The sequence below is a fragment of the Alnus glutinosa genome, chromosome 2 (assembly GCF_958979055.1).
Source record: "Alnus glutinosa chromosome 2, dhAlnGlut1.1, whole genome shotgun sequence".
NCBI lineage: Eukaryota > Viridiplantae > Streptophyta > Magnoliopsida > Fagales > Betulaceae > Alnus > Alnus glutinosa.
The window spans coordinates 35,770,013-35,792,313 of record NC_084887.1 but is presented as its reverse complement, the minus strand read 5'-3'; the positions used below and the strand labels follow the sequence as shown (position 1 = coordinate 35,792,313).

The following is a 22,301-nucleotide window of genomic DNA, read 5'->3' as shown; positions in this document are numbered from 1 at the left end:
ATATATTACTTGTATTTGTGGGATATTTGGCCGTGACTTCAAAGGATGAACATCTAAATGCCTCTTTTTGTCTTGAGTCTAAAGTCAATTAGGTGAAGACTTTTAAGGATGACAATTACATATTAGTTGCAAGTTTAAGGAAGATAATTAGCAAGGAAGAGGACAGGTGGCCATTGATTAGGTAGGGTCGATGACAACTGCTTCCGTAGTTAACCCTCCACAAGGGCAGATTTGTTTCTCATCTTAATCATTTCTATTGTTAATTAAGATAATTACCATTAAATTGATGGTGATTTGCCATGCCTGACTAATTCTAAAAGATTACCTTCTATATTTCTTGCTGGTGCATGCAGCTCTTAATAATTAAAGTGTGGCACACATGGATGATGCATGTTGCATATGGTTTAATTAGACATGAATTAAAGTGTTCAGTATTTTATTATAAATAATAAATTATTTGTTTTTGACTTTTTATTGCTGGTTTTTTAATTCGCTTGAGCAAATATGACAAAAGGTAGATGCTCAAAAATTATTTTCTCCCCTCCATTTTTTCTTTTTTTGTTAAAAAAAAAAAAAAAAAAAAAAGTTTGGCACCCCACACAAAAATTCCTGACTTCACGTCTGGCTTAAGGTAACTTTAAAACTTTGTCGCTGCACATTTTGTACATTAATTATTTTTATGTGCTTATAACATTGTCTTGATACTTCATGTGGGATGGTTATTAGGTTAGACATCCACAAAAGGTAAAGGAAACAAAAAGTTTGAACTAGCGGCCAAGTTCTTATGGGAAGGATGATGTAATGAAATGCCATAGAGGATCAATGTCGAACGTTAAAATGTTGTCAGATTTCAACGTTGTATGTATGTCGTGAATAAAATCTCGTCGGATTATGATCGTTTACAATTATATGTTTGAATTTAAGAGAATTCAGATAAATGATTGTGAGAGACCCACATGGTTGGATAAGTGATTAAACAACCCAATTTTTATGTGATAAAATGAATCTCATAAGTAGTCTCTCACAATCACCTGTCCAAATTCTTTTAAATTCGAATAAATAATTATAAACGATCATAATCCCATCCTAAAGATCAATTTAAGCCATATTAATTAAGAGAAATGATTGTTGTACAATTTTTATACAACTTTAATAATTTTTTTTTTTTTTTTATGATCAATTATTATACCTGTTTTTTTACGTGTAGACCATAATTCTTTTTTTTTTTTTTTTTTTTAATTTTTTTACATCAATAATATCTCAATTTGTTGTCATTATCAACGTGTGTGCATCGAAGAGTTTTTCAATCACTTCCACTACGTCACTGATCTGGCTCTATCAAGTCTTTTCCACTACTATCCTTATCTCTGATTGCAGGTGGATGTTGGGAAGATGTACGGAAGTATTTAAGGTTGTTCCTTCAATTTTTTCCCACGTTGTTCCTACAACTCGTTAATTTCTTAATTTCCTAGTTTAATATATATCTTTCCTGATTACCGAAAGAGAAAAGCTAATTAGTCATTGCCTCTTCCACCTGCATCGACCGATCGATCGATCGCTAACAAATAGCTCGATCGATGTAGCTAGCTGCATGAAGGTCATTATCATGGAGATCGAGAATTAATGGTGATTTTATTACTAGTTTGATTTCTGGCTAGTTTTCATCATTACAAGGTTACAAGACATACAGTGAGTGTAATGATTCTAGTCATAGACAAACTAAACAAGTTGGCTCCATAAGCTATAATCACCACAATTCATGGTGTTCATTCCTAGCTAATTGATGCCACCCTCCTACCACTTTCAGACCCCATATATTCACACTTTAGTTGGAGACCAATAAGGAAACTCTTCTCATTTGGTCGATCACTACCACTCTAATTAATCTCTTTGGTGGCTTTTGATTCAGGCCATATTTTAAAGATTTTTGTCAATCTTGAGAATTTTTCAATGTTTTCTTTTGCAAATAGTTAAGAAAATCTAGGTACGGGCTCATATTAAATGTGTACATTACTAGCGACAACAATCGTAATACCCTGTAACAATATTTTATTGGTGGAAGATAAAAGTGACAACCCTTTGTGATCACATAGTCGTCATTGACAATATAATATTAGCGACGAGATGCCAATTTACGTGCATAATGTACTTTAAGCAGCAACATGTAATATTAATTATTAGCTGATTAGTGTCCTTGGTGCGATAATTGCGACAATATTTGTTGTCACTTTAGTGACAACTTACTATATAGGAACGATATTTGGCAAACGAGTGTCACGTAATATTAATTAATTAGTTTCACGTAACATGCTGTTAAGTAATTATAATTGATAGAAAAGCTTATTTATAATTAGAAAAAAAAATTATGAACTTAATTATCAAAATTAAAAACTTTAAAACTAAATTGAAATAGCTAAAAATCCAAGTACTAAGGCCGTGTTTGGCAAGTGACTTGCCATGCCAGAATAGTGTTTTTCTACTATTCATATATATTTTTTTTCACATTTTTACATTTTTCAATAACAATCAACATCAAAACATTCACATTTTTTTTTTCATTTTTTATATTATATCAATAATTTTTTTATTATAATTTAAATAAAAAATTCACTAAAATACTAAATTTTTTCACTTTTCTGTACAAAATTTTTTTACTTTATATCACATCTAATATTTTTTACCAATTTTAAAAAATAACAACCTACCATTCTGACAAGTGGCTTCCAAATCAAAGCCTAAAAGTTCTCATTCAAAAGTTTCACCACACAAATTTACTTGTTCTTATCAATCATTCTTTCTACCATTGACAAATGGCAATAGCTTACTAGGTTGTACTTAGACTAGTGGCAGCTACTGCACGTCCGCACATCTCAAATTTATTATCTTTTTTTTTTTATTAAGTTTGAATTTTTTACTATTTTTAAATATATTATCAATTAAACAACTTAAAATATAAAATGCATATTTATTCCCAGCATTCCGGGCATCTCCTTAAACAAGACAATAGTAAAACCGATGCCCACCAATGCTACCATTTCAAAAAGAAGAAAGCATGACGACTGTAAATATTAGATGTTGAAAATGTTGCCAATAGCGTCAGCAAGATAAGAACATGTCCTTCTTCCAAACTGAAAAAACAAAGGCCTGCCGGCTCTAATGAGCCTCATCCTCCCAAAGATGCTCGGCTTCTCTATTGTGTCCTAAAAAAAAATTCCAATAATGTTCTTCATTTCTCTCATTCTGCAACTTAATCAAGCATAGAATTTTAAGCACTCCTTAATCCTTTGAAATTGCTTCATATTTTTTGATCCATGCTCATGCTTGGTGTCATTTACAAAACCAAGAACCTCAAACATTTTCAAATGTTTCTGAAAATTCCTGTTGACTTGAGTTCTTTTCCAAGTTATGGTAACATGGTTTTTTGTTTAATGATTATGGAAATTTTAATTTATCCAAAAATCATACTTCCTCATTAAATGTTATTGAAAGGATGCTTTAATGCTTTAATTAGTAAAGGTAATAAATATTGAATTAGCATAAGAAAGGACCTAAGATTTCAATACTCTTAAGCTGCAAAAGTTTGAACATGCAATTTTCGAGGAGCATATTTCGTAAATGACTTTCACACTGGTTTGTAAATAACTTTGTAATAAAAGTTGTAATACTTCGAGCATTTTCCTAGTGGAATATGATAAAAGAGATTTTACAACATTATTCTTAAGATATAAGAAATTGCAGGCATTAATAAAAGGGATCAAAATGTGATCTTTCAATTATTGGTTGAAAAGAACAAAATATTGCTTCTTCTGGCAAGTTTCTTCTAATGCTTTATAACTTGGGCCGCAAGAGATTACTCCCGTCATTGTTCAAAAGACATGGATCTATCTTCTTCATCTTTTAGTGTGTTAATCATGGTAGCAACTTGGTTTATGCTTGGCCTTGCGTCAGGCGGATTGTTAACACATTTAATGGCCACCTGCAGCAAGTTTAGCAGCCTCTCCTCACTTGCGCCTTCTGAAATTAGGGACTTGTCAAAGACTTCAGCAGTCCACTCCTCTCGAACAACTGAGAGAACCCAATCTGCCAGGCCAACTCCATTGTTCTGCGCCATCTTTCCAGTAAGTAGCTCGAGAAGAATGACACCAAGTCCATAAATGTCCCCTTTGAAGGCTCTAGGTGCTCTGCTCCCAGTAAGAGATGAGCCATATTGACTGTCCACAGACATAAGACCATATTCACTAATGAAAGGCTCCATATTCTTATTCATCAAGATGTTGCTGGATTTCAAGTTACCATGAGCAATCCCATCGTCTTTTAGTTCCTGATGCATGAAGGCTAATGCCTCAGAAATGCTTGCTGCAACACCAATTCTGCTTGTCCAATCAAATGCTTGGCTCATGGTGGTTCCTGAAATATAACATGTAGTACCTCAGAAGCCTTCAACACAAAATGTATAGTACTATAAAGGTGTTATTCTGCAATCTGATATCAAAAGGACACTGACCCCCCTTCTTCTGTATTACTAAAAGGGCCTTTTTTTTTTCTTTTTCTTTTTTTTTTTTTTTAATAACGTGGAAACTCTCTAAAGCAGGGCCTTTTGGACCCACATCTACAGAGTAAACCCTGGATACCTGCAATTGCCCGCAAACCACAAGTATCGCTTAAGTTCGGACTCGAACACAAGACCTCGAGGTATAGAAGGGTGTTTTTACTTGTTTATGTTCCATGAAATTGTCTGAAGGAAGAATATGTTCTATAAAAGTTGTGGTACATTACAGCAGCAGCATTCTGTATTAATTAGGTAGTTAACATAAATAAAAAGACACAGCAAGATATTGCGAGTGTGATATTTACCGTGGAGAAGCCCGAATAGACTTCCATTGGGCTGATATTCATAGACCAAAAGCTTCTCATCCGTGGAACAATAAAAGGCAAGAGCTGGCAGAACATTTGGATGCTTCACTTGGCCCATCCTCTGCATCCTCTGCTTAAACTCAGTGCTTGAGATTGCCCAATCCTTAATCCTTTTGACGACCAGGATTATCCCATTCTCAAACATGACCTTATAAAGGGTACCATGCTTTCCTCTTCCAAGCAACTCTGCTGGAGCACTGAGCAAGTCCTCAAATTTCAGTCCATTGACCACAGGGCTCTCAAGGACAATCAGCGAGGTGGAAACCATCTGACTTTCAGCTGAAATTTCCATATATTCTGACCTGCTCACACCTGATTTGTACTCACTTGATGCAGTCATATGCTTGCTGATACTCATACTATCATCATCAATTGCTGCCACCTTCTTTGCCGCCTCAACCCTCTCTTCTCTCTTTTTTCTTTTGTACAGCTTGAAAATAATGAACATGAGAAAAATCAAGGCCAATGCACCATAGCCTGAGTACATAAGAATCTGATCTTTTGAGACACCCTTTGACTCGTTACCCACTGTCACTGGGAGAGATGAACATTTATTTGGCAATGGATCTCCACATAGTCCAGGATTTCCCAAGAAGCTGCTTGCAGGGAAACTGCTGCCACCGTCTGGAATAAGGCCGCTGAAGTTGTTGTTGGAAACGTTGAATTGGTCAAGATTGGAGAAGTCAAACTTGGGTATCTCCCCGCTCAGCTGGTTGTTTTGAGCGAGGAACATTGTCAGACCTGAAATCCTGGACAACTCTGGCAAGTTACCAGAGAACTTGTTGTTTGAAATATCAAGTCTTTTCAGATTACCTAACATGGCAAGCGAGCTGGGAAGGTTTCCATAGAATTGGTTTCCGCTTACTTCTATGAAAGCGAGTTGCTTGCATTTTGAAATCTCAGCTGGGATTTCTCCACCAATGTTGTTGCCACCAAGAAAAAGAGCAGTAAGAGATGCAGCAAGCCGCCCGCCACAAAGAGAAGTGGCATCAAGAGTTCCACTGAGATTTAGCCTGTCAAGAACTAACTTTGTCACAGAAATATTAAAACGATTGCAGCGAACACCATGCCAGTTGTCCTTGCAAGGATCAAGGCTTGAGTTCCAGCCTAAAATGAGATCAGGTTGGCCATTATAGTTAGAGAGTTTTGTAAGAAAGCTTATAAGTGAGTTTCTGACCACCTCCTCTACAGAATTTGTCTTGTGGAGGAGGAGAAACAAGGAAATGAAGATCACCCAGATGGAAACTCGATTCATTGTGTCTAGAGAATGGCCTTGTTTGGAAAACTTGGAGCTGTAAATATGGTCATGGTTGAAATGGTTGGGATTGTGGAACAAGGAGAAAATTCCAATGTCCCAGGTCATTGCCGGAATTAGTTAACAAGCTAATTGGCTGATTCTACAATGAAAATTTAATATTTTAATGGAGCCAATAATGGGGCATTTGACTTGAACTAAAATTTGAAATGCAGAGCCGGCAGCTACAAAAGGTTGAAACTACAATGTCGTTTCTTTTACAATGGTAGCTGTCATTTCTGAAACAGTAGGCTAACAATGAGAGGTCTCCCTAGCACCAACTAGCTGCTTTAAGTTACTATCATCCAGGCAAGATATGATCAGGCATGATCCAACTGATAAAATCCAGACTGAAGAGAAGGACAATGTGGAATGTACAAAACAAATGTTATTCTTTGTAATTTTTCTATCTGCAGTTTAAACAGTTTAAGTAATGATTGGGTCTCCTATGGCTTTCAAAACCCTTAAGCTGTCATTACCTACAGATCAAAGAGGCCATCACAACGACTTCACAACCCTGGCTTTAAGGAAGAATGAGTTCAGAAAAATTCAAAGCATCTCATGGGCTACAAGTGAGACCAGCATATATCCCTAAAGTAGATTCTTATCCTTGTCTCCACATGCTTTTCATTCCTGAACTAGTCTAGAGCAAATAATCCATACATTTACTATTGGAACTCTGAATTAAATACTGCAGCAAGAGAAATATATTAGCGATACATAAAAGTTCAAAATTTCCATGACCCAAAAATTATGCATCATCTCCTGACAGAGCTTTGCTGCTTTCTATCACCCTTCTGAAACAAGTTTTGTCTGGTCCAAAATTTGATTGGCACTAGAGTCTTGAAGTACAGTTGTGGTGAGTGCATCTCCCTAATTTTTTTTTTTTTTTTTTGGGTTAATTAACTTTTCCCTTCCTAAACTACCACATTTACATATTGCCATATGAACCGTCACCTATCATGCTCAACCGCCTTAAACTATCATTTTTTGGCGCAACAAATAAATAAATAAATAAAAAAAAACCTTATCTTAGTCAAGGTCATTAAATCAAACGAAATTTACGTTTTTTAGACAAAAATACCCTAAAATAATTGTTTTTTTTGTCCTTTTGGTGGCTTTATTTTATTTTATTTTTCTAGTTTTTAAACTTTAAGTAAATTTAGTTTCTATATTTAGATATTTTTCATCATTTTAACGGTTTTGACTAACGCGGAATTTATTTATTTTTAAGAAAACAGTAATTTAAGGAGGGTTGAGTATGACAAGTGGTAGGTAGTGTATGGGACAATGTGTAAATGAGTGATAGTTTAGGAAAAAAAGATAATTAACCCTTCTTTTTTGGGCTTTCCACGATTTCTTTTGTTCTAAATGATTTTTTTTTGAATATACTATCTAATTATTTTATAACTTGTTGACATGTGTTGGAGAACGTTAAAAAAAAAAAAAAAAAAAATTAGTGTCTAATGTGGCTTCAATTACGTACTGATATATGCCAATTACAAGACTTATAACAAGTTGTAAAAGATTTTAAGGTGTAACATTAATCAATTTAGCTATGTAACAGTTTCAATGGAAATCGAGCTTTTAGTGTAGGATTCCGTACGAGATCGTGAATTTAAACGAATAATTATGGATTGAAAGTACGATTTAATTGTGCTAGAAAATGTGAAATCATGTCTTAAAAAATTTCATACACTATTAGAAATTTTTATTTCCAATAAGTTCTTAAAATAGTTTTTTTTTCCTAACAAAACCGCTTTTGATTGCGGTGCAGTCAATATGTGTTCCTACGACGTCGTTTTTACGATCGTCGTCTTCTAACAAGTCTTGGCGGCAATGCAATAACTGAAAAATCAGAAAGCGTCGTAGGCGTGAGCAGGAGGATTCCAAAATGGGAGTGCACGGTCTGTGGGAGCTACTGGCTCCCGTCGGCCGCCGCGTGTCCGTCGAAACCCTGGCCGGAAAAAAGCTCGCCATCGGTACTACCACTCTAATCCCTAACCCTAATCCTAACCCGAACCCCTCATTTCTCAACCAAAACTCCAAATTCTCTTTGCAGATGCGAGCATTTGGATGGTGCAGTTCATGAAGGCGATGCGGGACGAGAAGGGCGAGATGGTACGGAACGCGCACTTGCTCGGCTTCTTCCGCCGGATCTGCAAGCTCTTGTTCCTCAGGACCAAGCCCGTCTTCGTCTTCGACGGCGCCACCCCCGCCCTTAAGCGCCGCACTGTCATCGCCCGCCGCCGACAGCGCGACAACGCTCAGGCCAAGGTCCGCAAGACTGCCGAGAAGTTGCTTCTCAATCAGGTCTGTGAGTGCTTGTAGTAAAGAAATCTTGTAGGTTTTGGATGTTGAAGTTGACTTTTGCGTTTTGCAATGGGCATTATGTGGTCGAGTGTTTTGTTTAGGAGAATTAGGGAAACGAAACTGAACTTGGTTTTATGGTCTAATTTTTATGTTGTTCTGGTTTTTTGAAAAATAAAATATTGACTGAGCCTGAGAGTTTCATTTTTAGAATCTGGGTTGATTAAACAGAGGAAAACTCTAGTTAGTTTTGAATGAGTTACAATTTGACGGTGTATTTCATATGATATATATTGGCTATTGGCGTGAGTGTATAGTGTTAGTTTTAATTCTTGTTAACAGCTTAAGGCAATGAAGCTGAAAGAACTGGCAAAGGATATTGAGAAGCAGAAGCAAAAGAGTACTGATGCCAAGATTTTGTCAGATCAAACCAACATGGTGGGGAATCGGTTAGAAGGGGAGGATATGATTTTAAAGAGTTCCAATCAGGAGAAACTAGATGAAATGTAAGCTGCACACTCCATTTGTGGTTATGAGGCTATCTTTCAACTATGTGGTCTGATAGGTTTCATCGACTGTTTGAATGAGTTAATTCAGGTTGGCAGCATCTATTCAGGCAGAGGAAGATGGGAGGTTCACTAACAAGGCATCAACATCTTCTGCTGTTGCTATACCTTCTGAGGAGGAGGATGACAACGAAGAGGAAGAGATGATACTGGTAATTTTATCTTTATGGTCAATGTAGATATTGCCTATATTGCCTATGATGGTTGAATGGTTTGTTATACGAGTTCATCATGGGAAATTAATTAGGAATAGTTGGTTTTTATGATGTCAGGGGGGCTAACTTAACACCCAAAATTGGGAAAGACCATATTTCTTTGGGTTGTGAGCTGTTAAGTCTTGGTGTTAATTAATGCTCATGTTCACTTCTTGACCTATGTTCTAAATAATTAGGGGTTATTGCATTCAATTTATTTTGCAGCCTGCAGAGCATGGCGAAGTTGATCCAGCTGTATTAGCTGCTTTGCCTGAGTCGATGCAGCGCAATCTTCTTGCTCAGGTTAGTGCCCTTATATACAGAGTGATGGGTACTTATCAGGTCAATTTCTGTAGCTTTTTCTTCATTATGATGTAGTTTTCCTAGGATTTTAGGTCACCCTATATATTGTTTTGATAAATTATACAGAATAATGGATTTTTTTTTCCATCAACCTAGCCAGTGTCTCTGTTTTAATGTACAGTCTTTTTGTTTGATTCAATTCTGTTGTGTAACAGCTCAAGGGAAAGAAGTTGGCGGCGGATGTTGAGAACCAGAGACAGTTGCAGGATGATGATGCTAAGGGTAAAAAGAATTTGTCAGATGAAACTGACATGTTTGGTTGTAGTTCAAATGGTGATGATCTGGTATCAAGGAGTGACATTCAGGAAAAACTAGATGAAATGTAAGCTGCTTACAAAGTTGTAGTTTACAATGGTATTTCAACTACATGGTTAAAAAAAGAAGAAAAGAATTATGATTGATTCTGATGAGTAAGTTTAGGTTGGCAGCTTCTATTTTGGCAGAGGAAAATGGGAGGTTAGCTAACAGTGCATCTAAATCTGTTGCTCATTTATCTTCTGAGGAGGAGGTTGGCGAAGAATATGAAGATGAAGATGAAGATGAAGAGATGATGCTGGTAAGTTTGTGCTATGTAGAGATTTGGAGTCATTATCTTTTGTCATTATAGTTGGCGACATACTATGTACTTATCAAAAAATTGATGACATACTAAGTATGTTTAAGGGGGTTGTTAGTGATAAAGTCCATTGAGCCTTACTCTTCCACAAAAGGCACCTTAAGAGAAGAGGTTTGTTCAAGGCTTATAAAGCCCACAACCCATGCATATCTTGGCAATGTGAAACTTTTAACACGCCCCCTTACGTTTGGCACTATATGTTGTCCAAACACGTGTACAACGGGAGGGAAGGCCCAACATTGTCCAAAGCCCTGAAGTTCTAATACCATGATAAAGTTCATTGAGCATTACTCTTCCACAAAAGGCACCTTAAGGGAAGAAGTTTGCTCAAGGCTTATAAAGCTCACAACCCAGGCATACCTTGGTAATGTGGGACTCTTAACAGTTAGGTTGAACTAGTTTAACATGCTTATTAGATTCTATAAGCCTGTAAAAAACGGTGTTATGGTAAAAAATAGCCTCATGGATGACTCGAAATAAGTTTGAAGCTGTTTAAAATGCTAAGGATATCTGTATTGACGGTTTCGTTTTACTGGTTCAATCTTGAAAAATAAGACTGCATTTGATTGCCAGGAAAGGTGGAATGGGATTGGGCTCCCTGTTCCCTCAGTGTCATTTCAAGTTCTTCACTCTAGATACTGTGTTTAGAAAGTAAGTATCCAAAATGGGAAGATCCATGTGATTTCCATATGCATCTTTGGTTGAACCAAGTAATGGGAATGGGATTCGCAATAAATACTCCTCTCACTGTAATCTCTTATGGTGATGGAAGTGAACAAAGTATTAGTATTTTCCTGATTTTTAGCTTGAAAAATGGCTGTTAGATGATTTTTGTATGGTCATCAGTGCTGCTTCACCACGTAAGTAGGGTTTTAGGAGGGATTAAGTTGCTAGCCTTCAGCATTTTAATCATGAACAATAGCTACAGAGAAAAGTGATGAGAGTTAATGATGGATGCAGCAAGGTGGCTTTGTGACTGTTGTATTGATTGTGTTTCTGATGGTTTGAATTTAGTTTCTTTTTCTCCTTCATGAATGGGGAGCGAATGGGAATGAGATTATCATACCTCCTTGGTGGGTATTGGTTTTGACCCCATTTTGGAGGTATTGGATACACTAGTCAATAGGTGTGGGCATGAATTTTGTACGAACCAAACATTGGGAGGGACTGTATAGTAATATGATACAATCATGCTATTAGCGTACCTGTTACACAAACATGGCCCAAGTGCTAATATGGTTGGTTTGGGAAATAAAGGCTCTCTTTGGGGTTGAGGTTTAGACCTCAGTGTTACTTTTTTCTATTGAAACACTGAATTATTGGTCTGTGTTAAATATATGTTGGTTATAGCATCTAATCAATTTTGCAGCCTGCAATGAATGGTGAATTTGATCCAAACGTATTGGCTGCTTTGCCTCCATCAATGCAACTTGATCTTCTTGTTCATGTAAGTGCCCACATATATTGCTTATGGATTTTTCTCAGCTTGGGCATTTTGGCTATTCCTCCTTAACATCCATTTTATTCTGATGTTTGTTATTGATGTCCTTCGTAGATGAGAGAAAGATTAATTGCGGAAAACAGACAAAAGTATCAGAAAGTCAAGAAGGTTGGTTCTGGAATGCCTTAACGTGTATTACCAATTGATGTTAATGTGAAGTAAATGCCAGGTTGCAAATATGGCTTGCGTATCACTAACTAAAAGATGTTATCTGCTGTTAAAAACTGAGAGAATGTTATTCAGGTAAGAAATGATGATGACATGGAATTGCTGGGATGACCTGATACTTAAGTACTGGAGTGGTGTCATCGATGTATGAAGTTAAGGATAAAACTGTATGTGGAAAGAAGTAATGCTCCTACTGGAATACACCAAATGACTTCTTGTGCTATGTTTCTTGGTTTAGCTGTTTGCTTCTTTAGACAGGAAATGAGATTCTAGGTGGTGAAAGATGTCGATAGTTCTCAGTGTTCTGCTTTTGGTATTAAAAAAAGAAAGAGAAAAAAGAACAGATCCAGAATGCCATGCTTCTAGTGGGATACTCCTAATGACTTTATTCTTCTTCTTCTTCTTTTTTTGATAATAAAAATAAAAGAAAGTAATTAGACGGTAATGAGATTCTAGTGGTTAAAGTTGTTGATAATGCTCAGCATTCTGATTTTACTATTGAAAAAAAGAAAAGAAAAAAAGAACAGATTTAGAATGCTATATGAGTGATCCATTTGGGAAAGAGTTGTAAGTTCAGAAGCATTCCATGAATACTTATATATCTAATTAGCCATGTAATAATTGGTGTTTTCATTACCAGAACTCTTCATTTACATAACACACGCGATGGTGATAATCGTTTTTTTTTTCTTTTCAGAATTATGGAATCAAAGCATGTGGGTCATTGGTTTACATGTAGGGTTGACTGTACACTGCTCACTTCATTATTTAGCATATATGGCAATTTATGCTATAGAATTTTTCTATATGGAATGTTTTCCAGGATTTGGGTAATTATTTAGCATTCTCTCCCTATAATCTCAAGGGATCTATCATTATCGCTGGCATATCCCTATCAATGAGGTTCCTTAGTTTCAATTTTGCACTTTTGTTTGAACCCTATGGATTCCATGTTTTTACTGGCTCTTTTCATGCACATATAGGATCCTACAAAGTTCTCTGAGCTGCAAATACAAGCTTATCTTAAAACTGTTGCTTTCCGTCGAGAGATAGATGAAGTGCAGAAATCTGCTTCAGGGAGGGGGGTAGGAGGTATACAGACTTCTCGGATTGCCTCCGAAGCGAACAGAGAATTTATTTTCTCATCATCATTTACTGGTGATAAGCAGTGAGTGATTCTATTTTCAATGTTTAGTATGTTAGTTATGCATGACAAACAGCCCATGCCTACTTACAATTGAACTAATATTTACTGTTTGTTTTTTAGTAAGGCGGCTTTTTCATTTTTTTTAAAAGCTTCCCCGGTGCAGGAGGGGGAAAGGATTCTTTTTCATTTAATAGGTTAATAATTTTCGTTAACATTCTCAAAATGTCAGGGCACTTACATCTACCAAAGCACAGAGAAATGGAGATAAGTCACAAGAGACACACAGAGAGATGCCTTCTCAAGAATCTATCAATGGTGTTGCATCTACTAGTAAGTCCAATACCATGACTGGTTCGGACCTGGATGAATCTAGAACGGTTTTTGATGACAATATCGAGACATATTTGGATGAGAGGGGGCGTGTTCGAGTCAGTAGAGTGAGAGCAATGGGGATCCGTATGACTCGTGATATACAAAGAAATTTGGATTTGATGAAAGAGACTGAGCAGGAGAGCGCAAGTGCAAAAAACATTGCAAATACTCAAACCATGCTCGACAGAAATGAAATTAGTGTCCCAAGAAGTTTTCCTAGTAAAAACCAGTCTGTACAAGCTTCACACGATGATAATAGTGAATCTGTTAACTTGAATGAGAAAAATGAGGAGTCCATGTTAAAAAATGACACTTCCATGGAGATATCCTTTGAAGATGATGAGAAGAACAAGTGTTTTGATGGTGATGACGATCTATTTGCTCATTTAGTTGCAGGGAATCCAGTAAAAATCTCTTCTACTGACAATGCCTCATCAAGGAAGCAACCTTCTGATCTTCACTGTGACTGGGTGGAAGGAATCATCAAAGAGAAAGGTAATAGTCTCTATAGTGATGTAGGAGCTGAAACTAAGCCCTCTCTTGAGGAAGGCAACGTGAGTGATGAGAGTGATGTGGAATGGGAGGAAGAAGTTTGTGACTTCCATAAAAGCACCTCCTTGTGCCAAGCAGAATCAGGGAGAGCAGTTTCTAAAGGTCATATGGAAGAAGAGGCTGATTTGGAGGAAGCAATAAGGAGAAGCCTCGAGTATGTAGGGGATAAGGAATCTAATATTGAAATAGCTCAAGATGAGAAGAATTATGGAGAAAAGGTTCATAAAGAAATTGGAATCTTTGATCAGAAAAATAATATGGGTGGGGAACTTTTGCCAGGGCAGAATGGTACTCAAGAAAATGAGTCATTTTGTGAAATTGTGGATGGAGTTGAAAAGCCAGATAGTGTGGCTGGAGTAACTGTGTTACAAACTGTTGATTCTTCTGGGCAGCAGTTGATGTCATCTGTGGCATGTAATTCTGATAACACGCGGGTGCTGATAAATAAGCCACATGAAAAATACCCTTATTCATGTTCTGGGCAATCAATGCAAGATGCAAGAGAAAGTGGGAGTTTGGACAGAGAAATGCCATGTGCTGAATCTGTAATTCCTTTGGAAAAGGAGGAGGTCCATGTGATTACAGAACATCTATTGGATACCTTTAGAGTTGGTTCTGGCTTATCTAACTCTCCTAACTATGGTTCTGAGGGTAATTCTCATATTTCTGATACCATATCTGGTGTGAATACCAATGACTTTCAGATTGGTGATAAGATCAATGATACTAAAGCTGCATCTGTCCATCGTTTTACTGACATGATTAACCCTAACTTTCCTCTAAGGAAGTTATCCACAAAAGACTCAACAGATGACCTTGATTTTCAGCAGAATTTGGCTGCTGAAAAAAAAATTGACAATAATATTGAGGAAAGGAAGCACAACAAGGACAATTCTCCCTTTGAGGGAAATGAAAATCTGCAGGTCGAAGTCACAGAGGGTAATTTGGATGAGGAAATGCTAATTGGTAATTTGAATGAGGAAATGCTAATTCTCGATCAAGAATATTTGAATCTAGGAGATGAACAGAGAAAGCTTGAGCGTAATGCAGAATCTGTCAGCAGTGAGATGTTTTCAGAATGCCAGGTGCGTGGCTTAGATTTTGTCATGCTTGAATAATATATATGGTTATGATTAACTGATTGGTTGGACTGGCTTGATTTGCTATCTTTTGCAGTGCCTTTCATTTTTTGTGCTTTTACCCGCATTATCACTCTGTCAAAATCTGCTATTCACTGATCTCTTTATAAAATCCAGTAGTGAAAAAACTTCATTGCCAGCATACAGCTCATAAAAGGCTTTGTATACATTTTTTGTATCTTGAAGTATAAGTTCACTTTCCATATACGTGTTGGTGGACTGTCAGGAGCGCTCGAAGTGCTGTTGTGTGGAAGATGGTGCCTTCATGCCTTTTGTGGTGTCTATAGAAGGAAATGAATGACATAGGTTTTGAGGAGTGTGTGGACTTTGGAAGAGCTTAAGTCGTTATTTTTCTGTACTTTGTATCTATGGAAAGAAATGATACCTATTATGTCTATTCTATAATGTGTATTGATTCTTTAATGTGGTTGAATTGAAGAAGGTGGATTTTGTTGCACTTGATGCATCTATTTGATTTTTGACTTCTTGAAATGAATTGGAAAGCTATAAATTATGACATTTTCTTTCCATCACTTGTGAATATTGTATGAGTTACTTGTCAAATGAATACTTTGTCATGCAGTTGATTTTGAGTGTTTTGTTTTCGCTTTCTGTATGTTCTCTTTTTCAGTGAGTTATGGTCTTTCCTGGAGAAAGATAAATCTGTTATAATTTTGATGAATGTACAGGAATTACTTCAAATGTTTGGATTGCCGTATATTATTGCACCAATGGAAGCAGAAGCTCAATGCGCTTATATGGAACTTGCAAACCTTGTTGATGGTGTTGTGACTGATGACTCTGATGTGTTTTTGTTTGGGGCCAGAAGTGTTTACAAGAATATATTTGATGACCGAAAATATGTTGAGACATATCTCATGAAGGTATGAATTTGGTCAAGCTGCATGGCTCTTCTTCCTGTTCTATTTATTGTCCCAAATATATTTATTATTTTGAAAAGTTTATAAATTATTATTTTTTTTTTCGAACTTTAAAAATTTGTAATCTTAACTTATCCTTTTTTTTTGTCCTTTCTCCAGTTTTCTTTGTGAGGTTTTGTTAGACAAGAGTTAAAGAAAACCTAAATAAATTTACCATCTCCTTATATGTTTTTTTTTTTTTAAATGTTTTTGTTTCATTTGGCTTTTCGAGAAGCATATATCAAGTATCTTTTGAGTATCTTTTTCTTCAACTGGAGCGCACAACATCTTTGATATTAACTTGGGGTTCTTTATTTCTTGTTCCCACTTTCCCTTCCCAATGGTCCATTCGGTTACTCAGGGTCCTTGTATTTTCCATTCCCCCACCCACCTTTTTTTTCTTCACTTTTTTTAGAATAATTAAATTATGCAGTGAAATTTGCTTGTATCTATTGCTTATGCATTTTAATATCAGGACATTGAGAAGGAGCTTGGCCTGACAAGAGAAAAATTAATTCGGATGGCATTGCTTCTTGGAAGTGATTATACTGAAGGTGTCAGGTAACTAAGAGTTGCAGGCCTGATTACCTCAGCTATTAGGAACTTTTGCTAGTGATTGCACCTCTAAAGTCAGGTCTTGCCACAGATATGTCTGATTTTTCTTTGCTGCATATAAATTTGTTTTGTGAATTAACTCATTATTGTGATCTTGTGCTATCGTTTCTTGTCATTTATGATAGTGGAAATTAAATTACTTATTTGCATTCAAAAGGTTGCTGAATTTGGTTGCTAACTTAAGACATTAATGGTTGTATTTTGGATGTAGTGGGATTGGCATTGTCAATGCTATTGAGGTTGTAAATGCATTTCCCGAGGAAGACGGCCTCTGCAAATTCCGAGAGTGGATTGAGTCTCCAGATCCCACCATCCTTAAAAAGTTTGATGCAGAAACAGGATCGAGTGCCAAAAAAAGGGGACCAAAAGTTGGTGACAACGGTTTGAATTGCTCAAAAAGTAGCACAGAAGAAGTCTCTGCATCTGACCTAAACATCTCCCAAGCTCAAGAACAGAAGCAGTCTGCAATTTACATGCACGACATAAAGCAGATTTTTATGCATAAGCATGTAAGTATCATGTTCACTGTACTTATCAAAAAAAGTATCATGTTCACTGTCTTCTTATTATTATTATATATGGAAGAATCACTTTGTGATTGCTCTGTCATTTTGAATGTTATTATCTCTTTTCTCCGTTTAACAGAGAAATGTGAGCAAGAACTGGCATATCCCTTCTTCTTTTCCAAGTGAAGTGGTTATCTCTGCTTACTTTTCTCCACAAGTTGACAAGTCGACTGAGACATTTACATGGGGAAAGCCAGATCATTTTGTTCTTCGCAAGTGAGTTATATCTTGAAATTTACTTCTAGGTTGTATGAATTCCAGCTTTTATTGAGATGATGATCATTCTCACTTTCGAGTACAGAAAAAATATGCGAACTTGACCATGATTTTAGAGGTTTCCATCTAGGGTCACCGTTCACATCTATCTGTTCTCATGAATTGAAGATGTCTGTCTTCCTGTTAAAGTTTTCTGCTAATATACTAGTCTGAAGGGGAAATCATATTTAAAAATCATATATAGTCTGTGGAAGTGGTCAAAATTTGTAGACAGGCTTTAACATATTCCTGGTGAAACTTGGAGTTATCTTTCTGGTGTTGGACTGGTTTCCTATCGGAGTATGTTCAGTTTTCTTTTTTTATACAGATTGTGTTGGGAAAAGTTTGGGTGGGCTACCCAGAAGGCGGATGGGTTGCTAGTACCTGTTCTGAAGGAGTATGACAAACACGAGGTCAGGCGCTTGCACTTCCTCTCTTCCCTCACCCCTTCACATGCATGCACACACACACAGGCAGTCTCGGCTCTACCATCACCTGAAATCAAAATTATTTGGTGCATATAATCTGAGCAAGCTTTATTTAGTTGGCTATCAAACATCCTGGGTTGTGATTTTAATCATTTTTCTTATCTTGAAAAATAATGCTGATAACATCTGTTACGTGTTTGATGAAGACTCAATTGCGGTTGGAAGCATTTTACACTTTCAATGAACGATTTGCAAAAATTCGTAGTAAGAGAATTAATAAAGCCGTTAAAGGAATCGCTGGAAACCAAACCTCGGATTTGATGGATGATCCCTTGCAAGAGGTTTCCAAAAGTAGAAAGAAAAGAAGAGTAAGCCAGGTTGATAACAATTCAGAGAAACCTTCAAAGAAACTAGATGAGAATGATGTTAGGAACCAAAGTAACTATATGGACAAATCAACACCTAAGCATTCAAGGAAAAGGAGGAATGCTGGAGAGCCTGTTCCATCTATAGAGAAGAGTACAGAACCACCTATGGAGGCACAAGGCAGGCGAAGTCACAACAGAGCATCGCGTGGGACTGGAAGAAGCAGAGGAAGAGGGAGAGGCAGGGGAATAGGAAGAGGAAGGGGAAAAAGTTCTGGTTTTGAACCATGTGAAAGCACTAGTGGTGACAGTGATGATGATGAGCAAGAAGTTCTTGCGAAGAAGTTAGAAGGGCCAGACGAAATGCGAAGGGTAAGCTACAATCTTTTCTCTGCTCTTTTAATAATACAAGGACGTATTATCATCATGGAATTATGTGGCAACAAGCCTTCTTTCGATTACACATCGTGGTTTACCATTCAATTTAGATTGATATCTGAGATATGTATGTGATTGAAGAGAATAATTTGTTTGCCTTTTCTTTCTCACCCTTACCCGACTTCAATGATTCATCTTTCTGTTTATTGTCCTGCTTCTATCTTTCAGTCAACGCGAGTTCGGAAGCCTGTAAATTATACTGTGAATCACTTTGAAGTTGACGATGTGGACAAATCATCAGACAAAAGCGATAAAGAATTCGCGGATGAAGCGGCAGTAGAGCAAGATATATCTTTGGCCCAGGTTGTATGCGGAGATGCAGCTGCTGTTCATAATGAAAAGAAACAGCATAATGCAGGACATCCTGCTCTTGAGGAGTGCTTGCATAGTGACTATCTTGAAATGGGAGGTGGCTTTTGCACTGACAAATGTGAAATTGGTCAACCAGATGTGAGCCAGTGTGGCGATCCTTCTTTTGGGACCGAGTTTTCTAAGGATTACCTCAACATGGGAGGTGGGTTTTGCTTGGATGAAGGTGAGCCAGAGGATGACCAAGATGGAGCTTATGGCCCAGCTTCAGCTACTGCCTCAGGAAATGCTGACCTATCCCATCGCTCTGGTTTCTTGGATGAAGCTGATATTGATGATGGTTCAGTTCATTCTAACTTGGTCCCTAAAGGTGGCTTGAATGGACTTCAAGATAGAGGGAAGATGGACGCTTATGATACCACGTTGAATGTGGACCATCTAAATACTTCAAGTAATGATGGTAATTCAAAGGGGTCTCTGCAGGAGAATACTAAAGATGATACTGGAACGACCTCTGTAGGAGGTCTAAGTGCTATGCCTTTTCTGAGAAGAAAGCGGAGGAAGAGCTGAAACCTGTATATTCTGGATGCCATATCATTATTTTCTTTCTTTTTTGGTGTATACAGGTTACCATCTCCCTCTCTCTCTCTCTCTCTCTCTCTCTCTCTCTCTCCTTTTTGTCTTTTTAGTGTTTTAATTTAAGAACTTATCAGAAATGCAGTTATAGTGAGGGGCCTTCCTGTGGATCTGGTTATCATTTGTGCAATACAGTAAGTCGAGAAGGAGCAAATGATCAAAACATTAAAACACACATCTCTATCCATTTGATTTGTATATCTGCAATTCTCGCCAGCAATCTTCAATTTTTTTCAGAGTTTGTTATCTCTCCAGGACTGAAACTTTGGCTCATGGCTCCACAGTTCAAAGTTCAACGTTTTGCCAAAGCATAAAATGTCAAGGACAAGTTTTCTCTAAATTGAGTTAAATTTTGAGCACACACAACACTTGTTCTTAGATCACACATGATTCTCACCTGCATTTGTGAATAGATATCAATTTAATAGATTTGATTTGTAAGAAATATATGTCAATTTAATACATTGGGTTGTTCTTTAAATCCAATTTAAAAGAAAATTTTGTTCAAGCAATCAAAATCCAAATAAATTATTCATGATTAATGGTCATATTTTAAACATTTGAGCACTGAAGTCTTAATTAAGAAAGAAATCTAACTAAAATGAGGCCGACCGGTGACCAACCTGTTCTTGGTAGTTAGAATGCAGCCTCACCAAATTTTACTCACCGAAATAGTTAAAAATCACTTTTCTCTATTCTGATGAGCTGCATTTTTAAAATTTTACTAGCAATCTCATTATTTTAACTATTAATCTACTAAAAATTTGAGGAATAAGCAATAGGAATAGAAATTTTTAATTAGATCTGGAAATAATTCATGAGAAAACGTAGAACCAGTATAGAAATACAATCGAGAACGAGTGGACCAAATGAATTCGACGCATGAGGATGGTGAATGTCATAGAAAATCTAAATTCATTGAGGAAATCAGAACCGAAAACCCTAGATTTGTATTAGATTAGAGATTAGGATCAAAGATCTTAACCCAATCGAAAAACCAAACTGCTATTAAAATTGCAAGAGGAGCTAAATGGACAAAGAGAGGAAGTCTTTGTCTCGCTTCGTGGAAGAGGGAGATGAGGCGAAGATTAAGGAAATGGAGAAATACGAAGGGAAAGAAAGAAGGTTTTGCAAGGTCCGGAAAGGTGGTGACCTTTTTTTTTTTTTTTTAAGAAAAAAGTATGATGTGATTTTTTTTTTTTTAAAGGAAAAAAGTGTGCTGCGATCTGTGAGTGAAAAATGAAAAATAAAATTGGGGGTGAGTTAGCCCGTGAATACTGCTTATCATAATTGGTGAATATTTTTACTTTTTAAATTTTTTTGGTTAAAATGATGAGACTGTTAAGAGTGATTTTTTAATGTTTTCTTTAAATTGACTCAATAAACTAGCTTTTCAGGAAATTAGTAGGAATGCTCTTACCATTATTTGTTTTTTTTAAAAAGCGAATGAAAAAAAAAGGGTTAAAAAAAAAAAGAAAAAAAAGAAAAGAAAAAGGCAAAACGAGGTGGACCCCAATAACAGACTCAAACGAAAATACCGTGATGCAAATAAAAACAAAAAAGAAACGGGCAAAAAGTGGACAGTCCTCTCGTGCTAAGAAACAAGCCCACAAAGCAGTGTCTGAGAGAGGCCGAGCCTGAAAGCTACTGTGACAGCAACCAACTGGATGTCGTTAAAGGAGGAGCACTGCTAACTTCCAACCAAGATCCGTCGAAGAAGAGGAGGTTCAAACCTCGGTTGAAAAAGTCTCCCCAGCAAGAGAAATTAAACCATCAAGAAACAAGGAGACTATGACAAACAATATAGAAATAAAAAATAAAGAAAAAAAGTAGCTTCAGCAAAGAGGAGTGGCAATGAGGTGGCGCGTGAGCTCCACGTGCGGGTAGAGAGGAAAGTGCGGAGCAACGGTGAGGTCAGAGATGTCTGGGTGGTGGCGCGTTGGAGGAAGAGGCTGGCGGTGGAAGACAGATATGGGTTGAAAAAACAAAGATCTGTTCTCCATGGCTTGCTTGTGGCCGTGGGGAACCCACCAGATGGGAACAGGATAATGGCCAAGAGCAGAGACCAGAGGTTGAGGAGGCAAGCTGATCTTGTGGTGGGAGAGGGGAAGAGAGAGGATCCCTCCCCGAAGCACACGCCGTGGGCAGTGGAAATGTGGAAGACCACAGAAAAATACTGGGGCTTGTTTGGTAAGTAATTGTATTGTAGAATATTTGTGTGTTGTGTAGTAAGAAGTGATTGATGTGATATAAAATTTGAGAATGTTTTATAGAAAAGTGAAAAAATTTTATTTTGTAGTGAGTTTTTTTATTTGAATAATAATAAAAAATGATTGATGTGATATAAAAAGTGTAAAAAAATTAGAATGTTTTTTTTTTGGAGAAGTAAAAAAAAATAAAGAGAGAATTTGAGTGGTTTGCCAAATTAACCCAAGTCCAGTCAATTTGAGTCCTTTCTTTTATCAAAATTAAAAAGACAATGGGGGTGTTTGGTTTGACTTAAGATAAATATTTGAAATTTTTTTTAAGAAGTTTGTTAAAAGTAATAGGTAAAATAATAAAAATAAATTTTTTTAGTTAAAATTTAGAAAAAATTTGATTAAGAATGCTTTTAAAATTATACTACAATCATT

The 22,301-nt window shown here is 36.7% G+C and overlaps 2 protein-coding genes across 3 annotated transcripts; one reads left to right on the top strand and one right to left on the bottom strand.

Annotated features, from left to right (window-relative positions):
• Positions 1-3,689: 3,689 nt before the first annotated feature.
• On the bottom strand, positions 3,690-6,392 carry LOC133859941 (probable inactive receptor kinase At2g26730). The gene is made up of 2 exons (XM_062295531.1): positions 4,855-6,392; positions 3,690-4,407 (listed from the first exon to the last, which is right to left on the bottom strand). Exons 1-2 carry the CDS (start codon positions 6,275-6,277, stop codon positions 3,860-3,862), a joined length of 1,971 nt encoding a protein of 656 aa, XP_062151515.1. The 5' UTR covers positions 6,278-6,392; the 3' UTR covers positions 3,690-3,859.
• Positions 6,393-8,005: 1,613 nt separating this feature from the next.
• Positions 8,006-19,931, top strand: LOC133859811 (DNA repair protein UVH3). 2 transcript variants are annotated; one of them, XM_062295350.1, is made up of 18 exons: positions 8,006-8,190; positions 8,271-8,521; positions 8,861-9,024; positions 9,116-9,236; positions 9,504-9,581; positions 9,797-9,963; positions 10,062-10,197; positions 11,627-11,704; positions 11,813-11,866; positions 12,910-13,094; positions 13,303-15,082; positions 15,826-16,020; positions 16,532-16,617; positions 16,883-17,180; positions 17,317-17,453; positions 17,821-17,905; positions 18,127-18,657; positions 18,892-19,931. In XM_062295350.1, exons 1-18 carry the CDS (start codon positions 8,103-8,105, stop codon positions 19,600-19,602), a joined length of 5,145 nt encoding a protein of 1,714 aa, XP_062151334.1. In that variant the 5' UTR covers positions 8,006-8,102; the 3' UTR covers positions 19,603-19,931. The 2 variants fall into 2 exon arrangements, with proteins under 2 accessions (XP_062151334.1, XP_062151335.1); XM_062295351.1 differs by lacking the exons at positions 8,006-8,190; positions 8,271-8,521; positions 8,861-9,024; positions 9,116-9,236; positions 9,504-9,581 and having other exon boundaries at positions 9,824-9,963; positions 10,070-10,197.
• Positions 19,932-22,301: the final 2,370 nt, after the last annotated feature.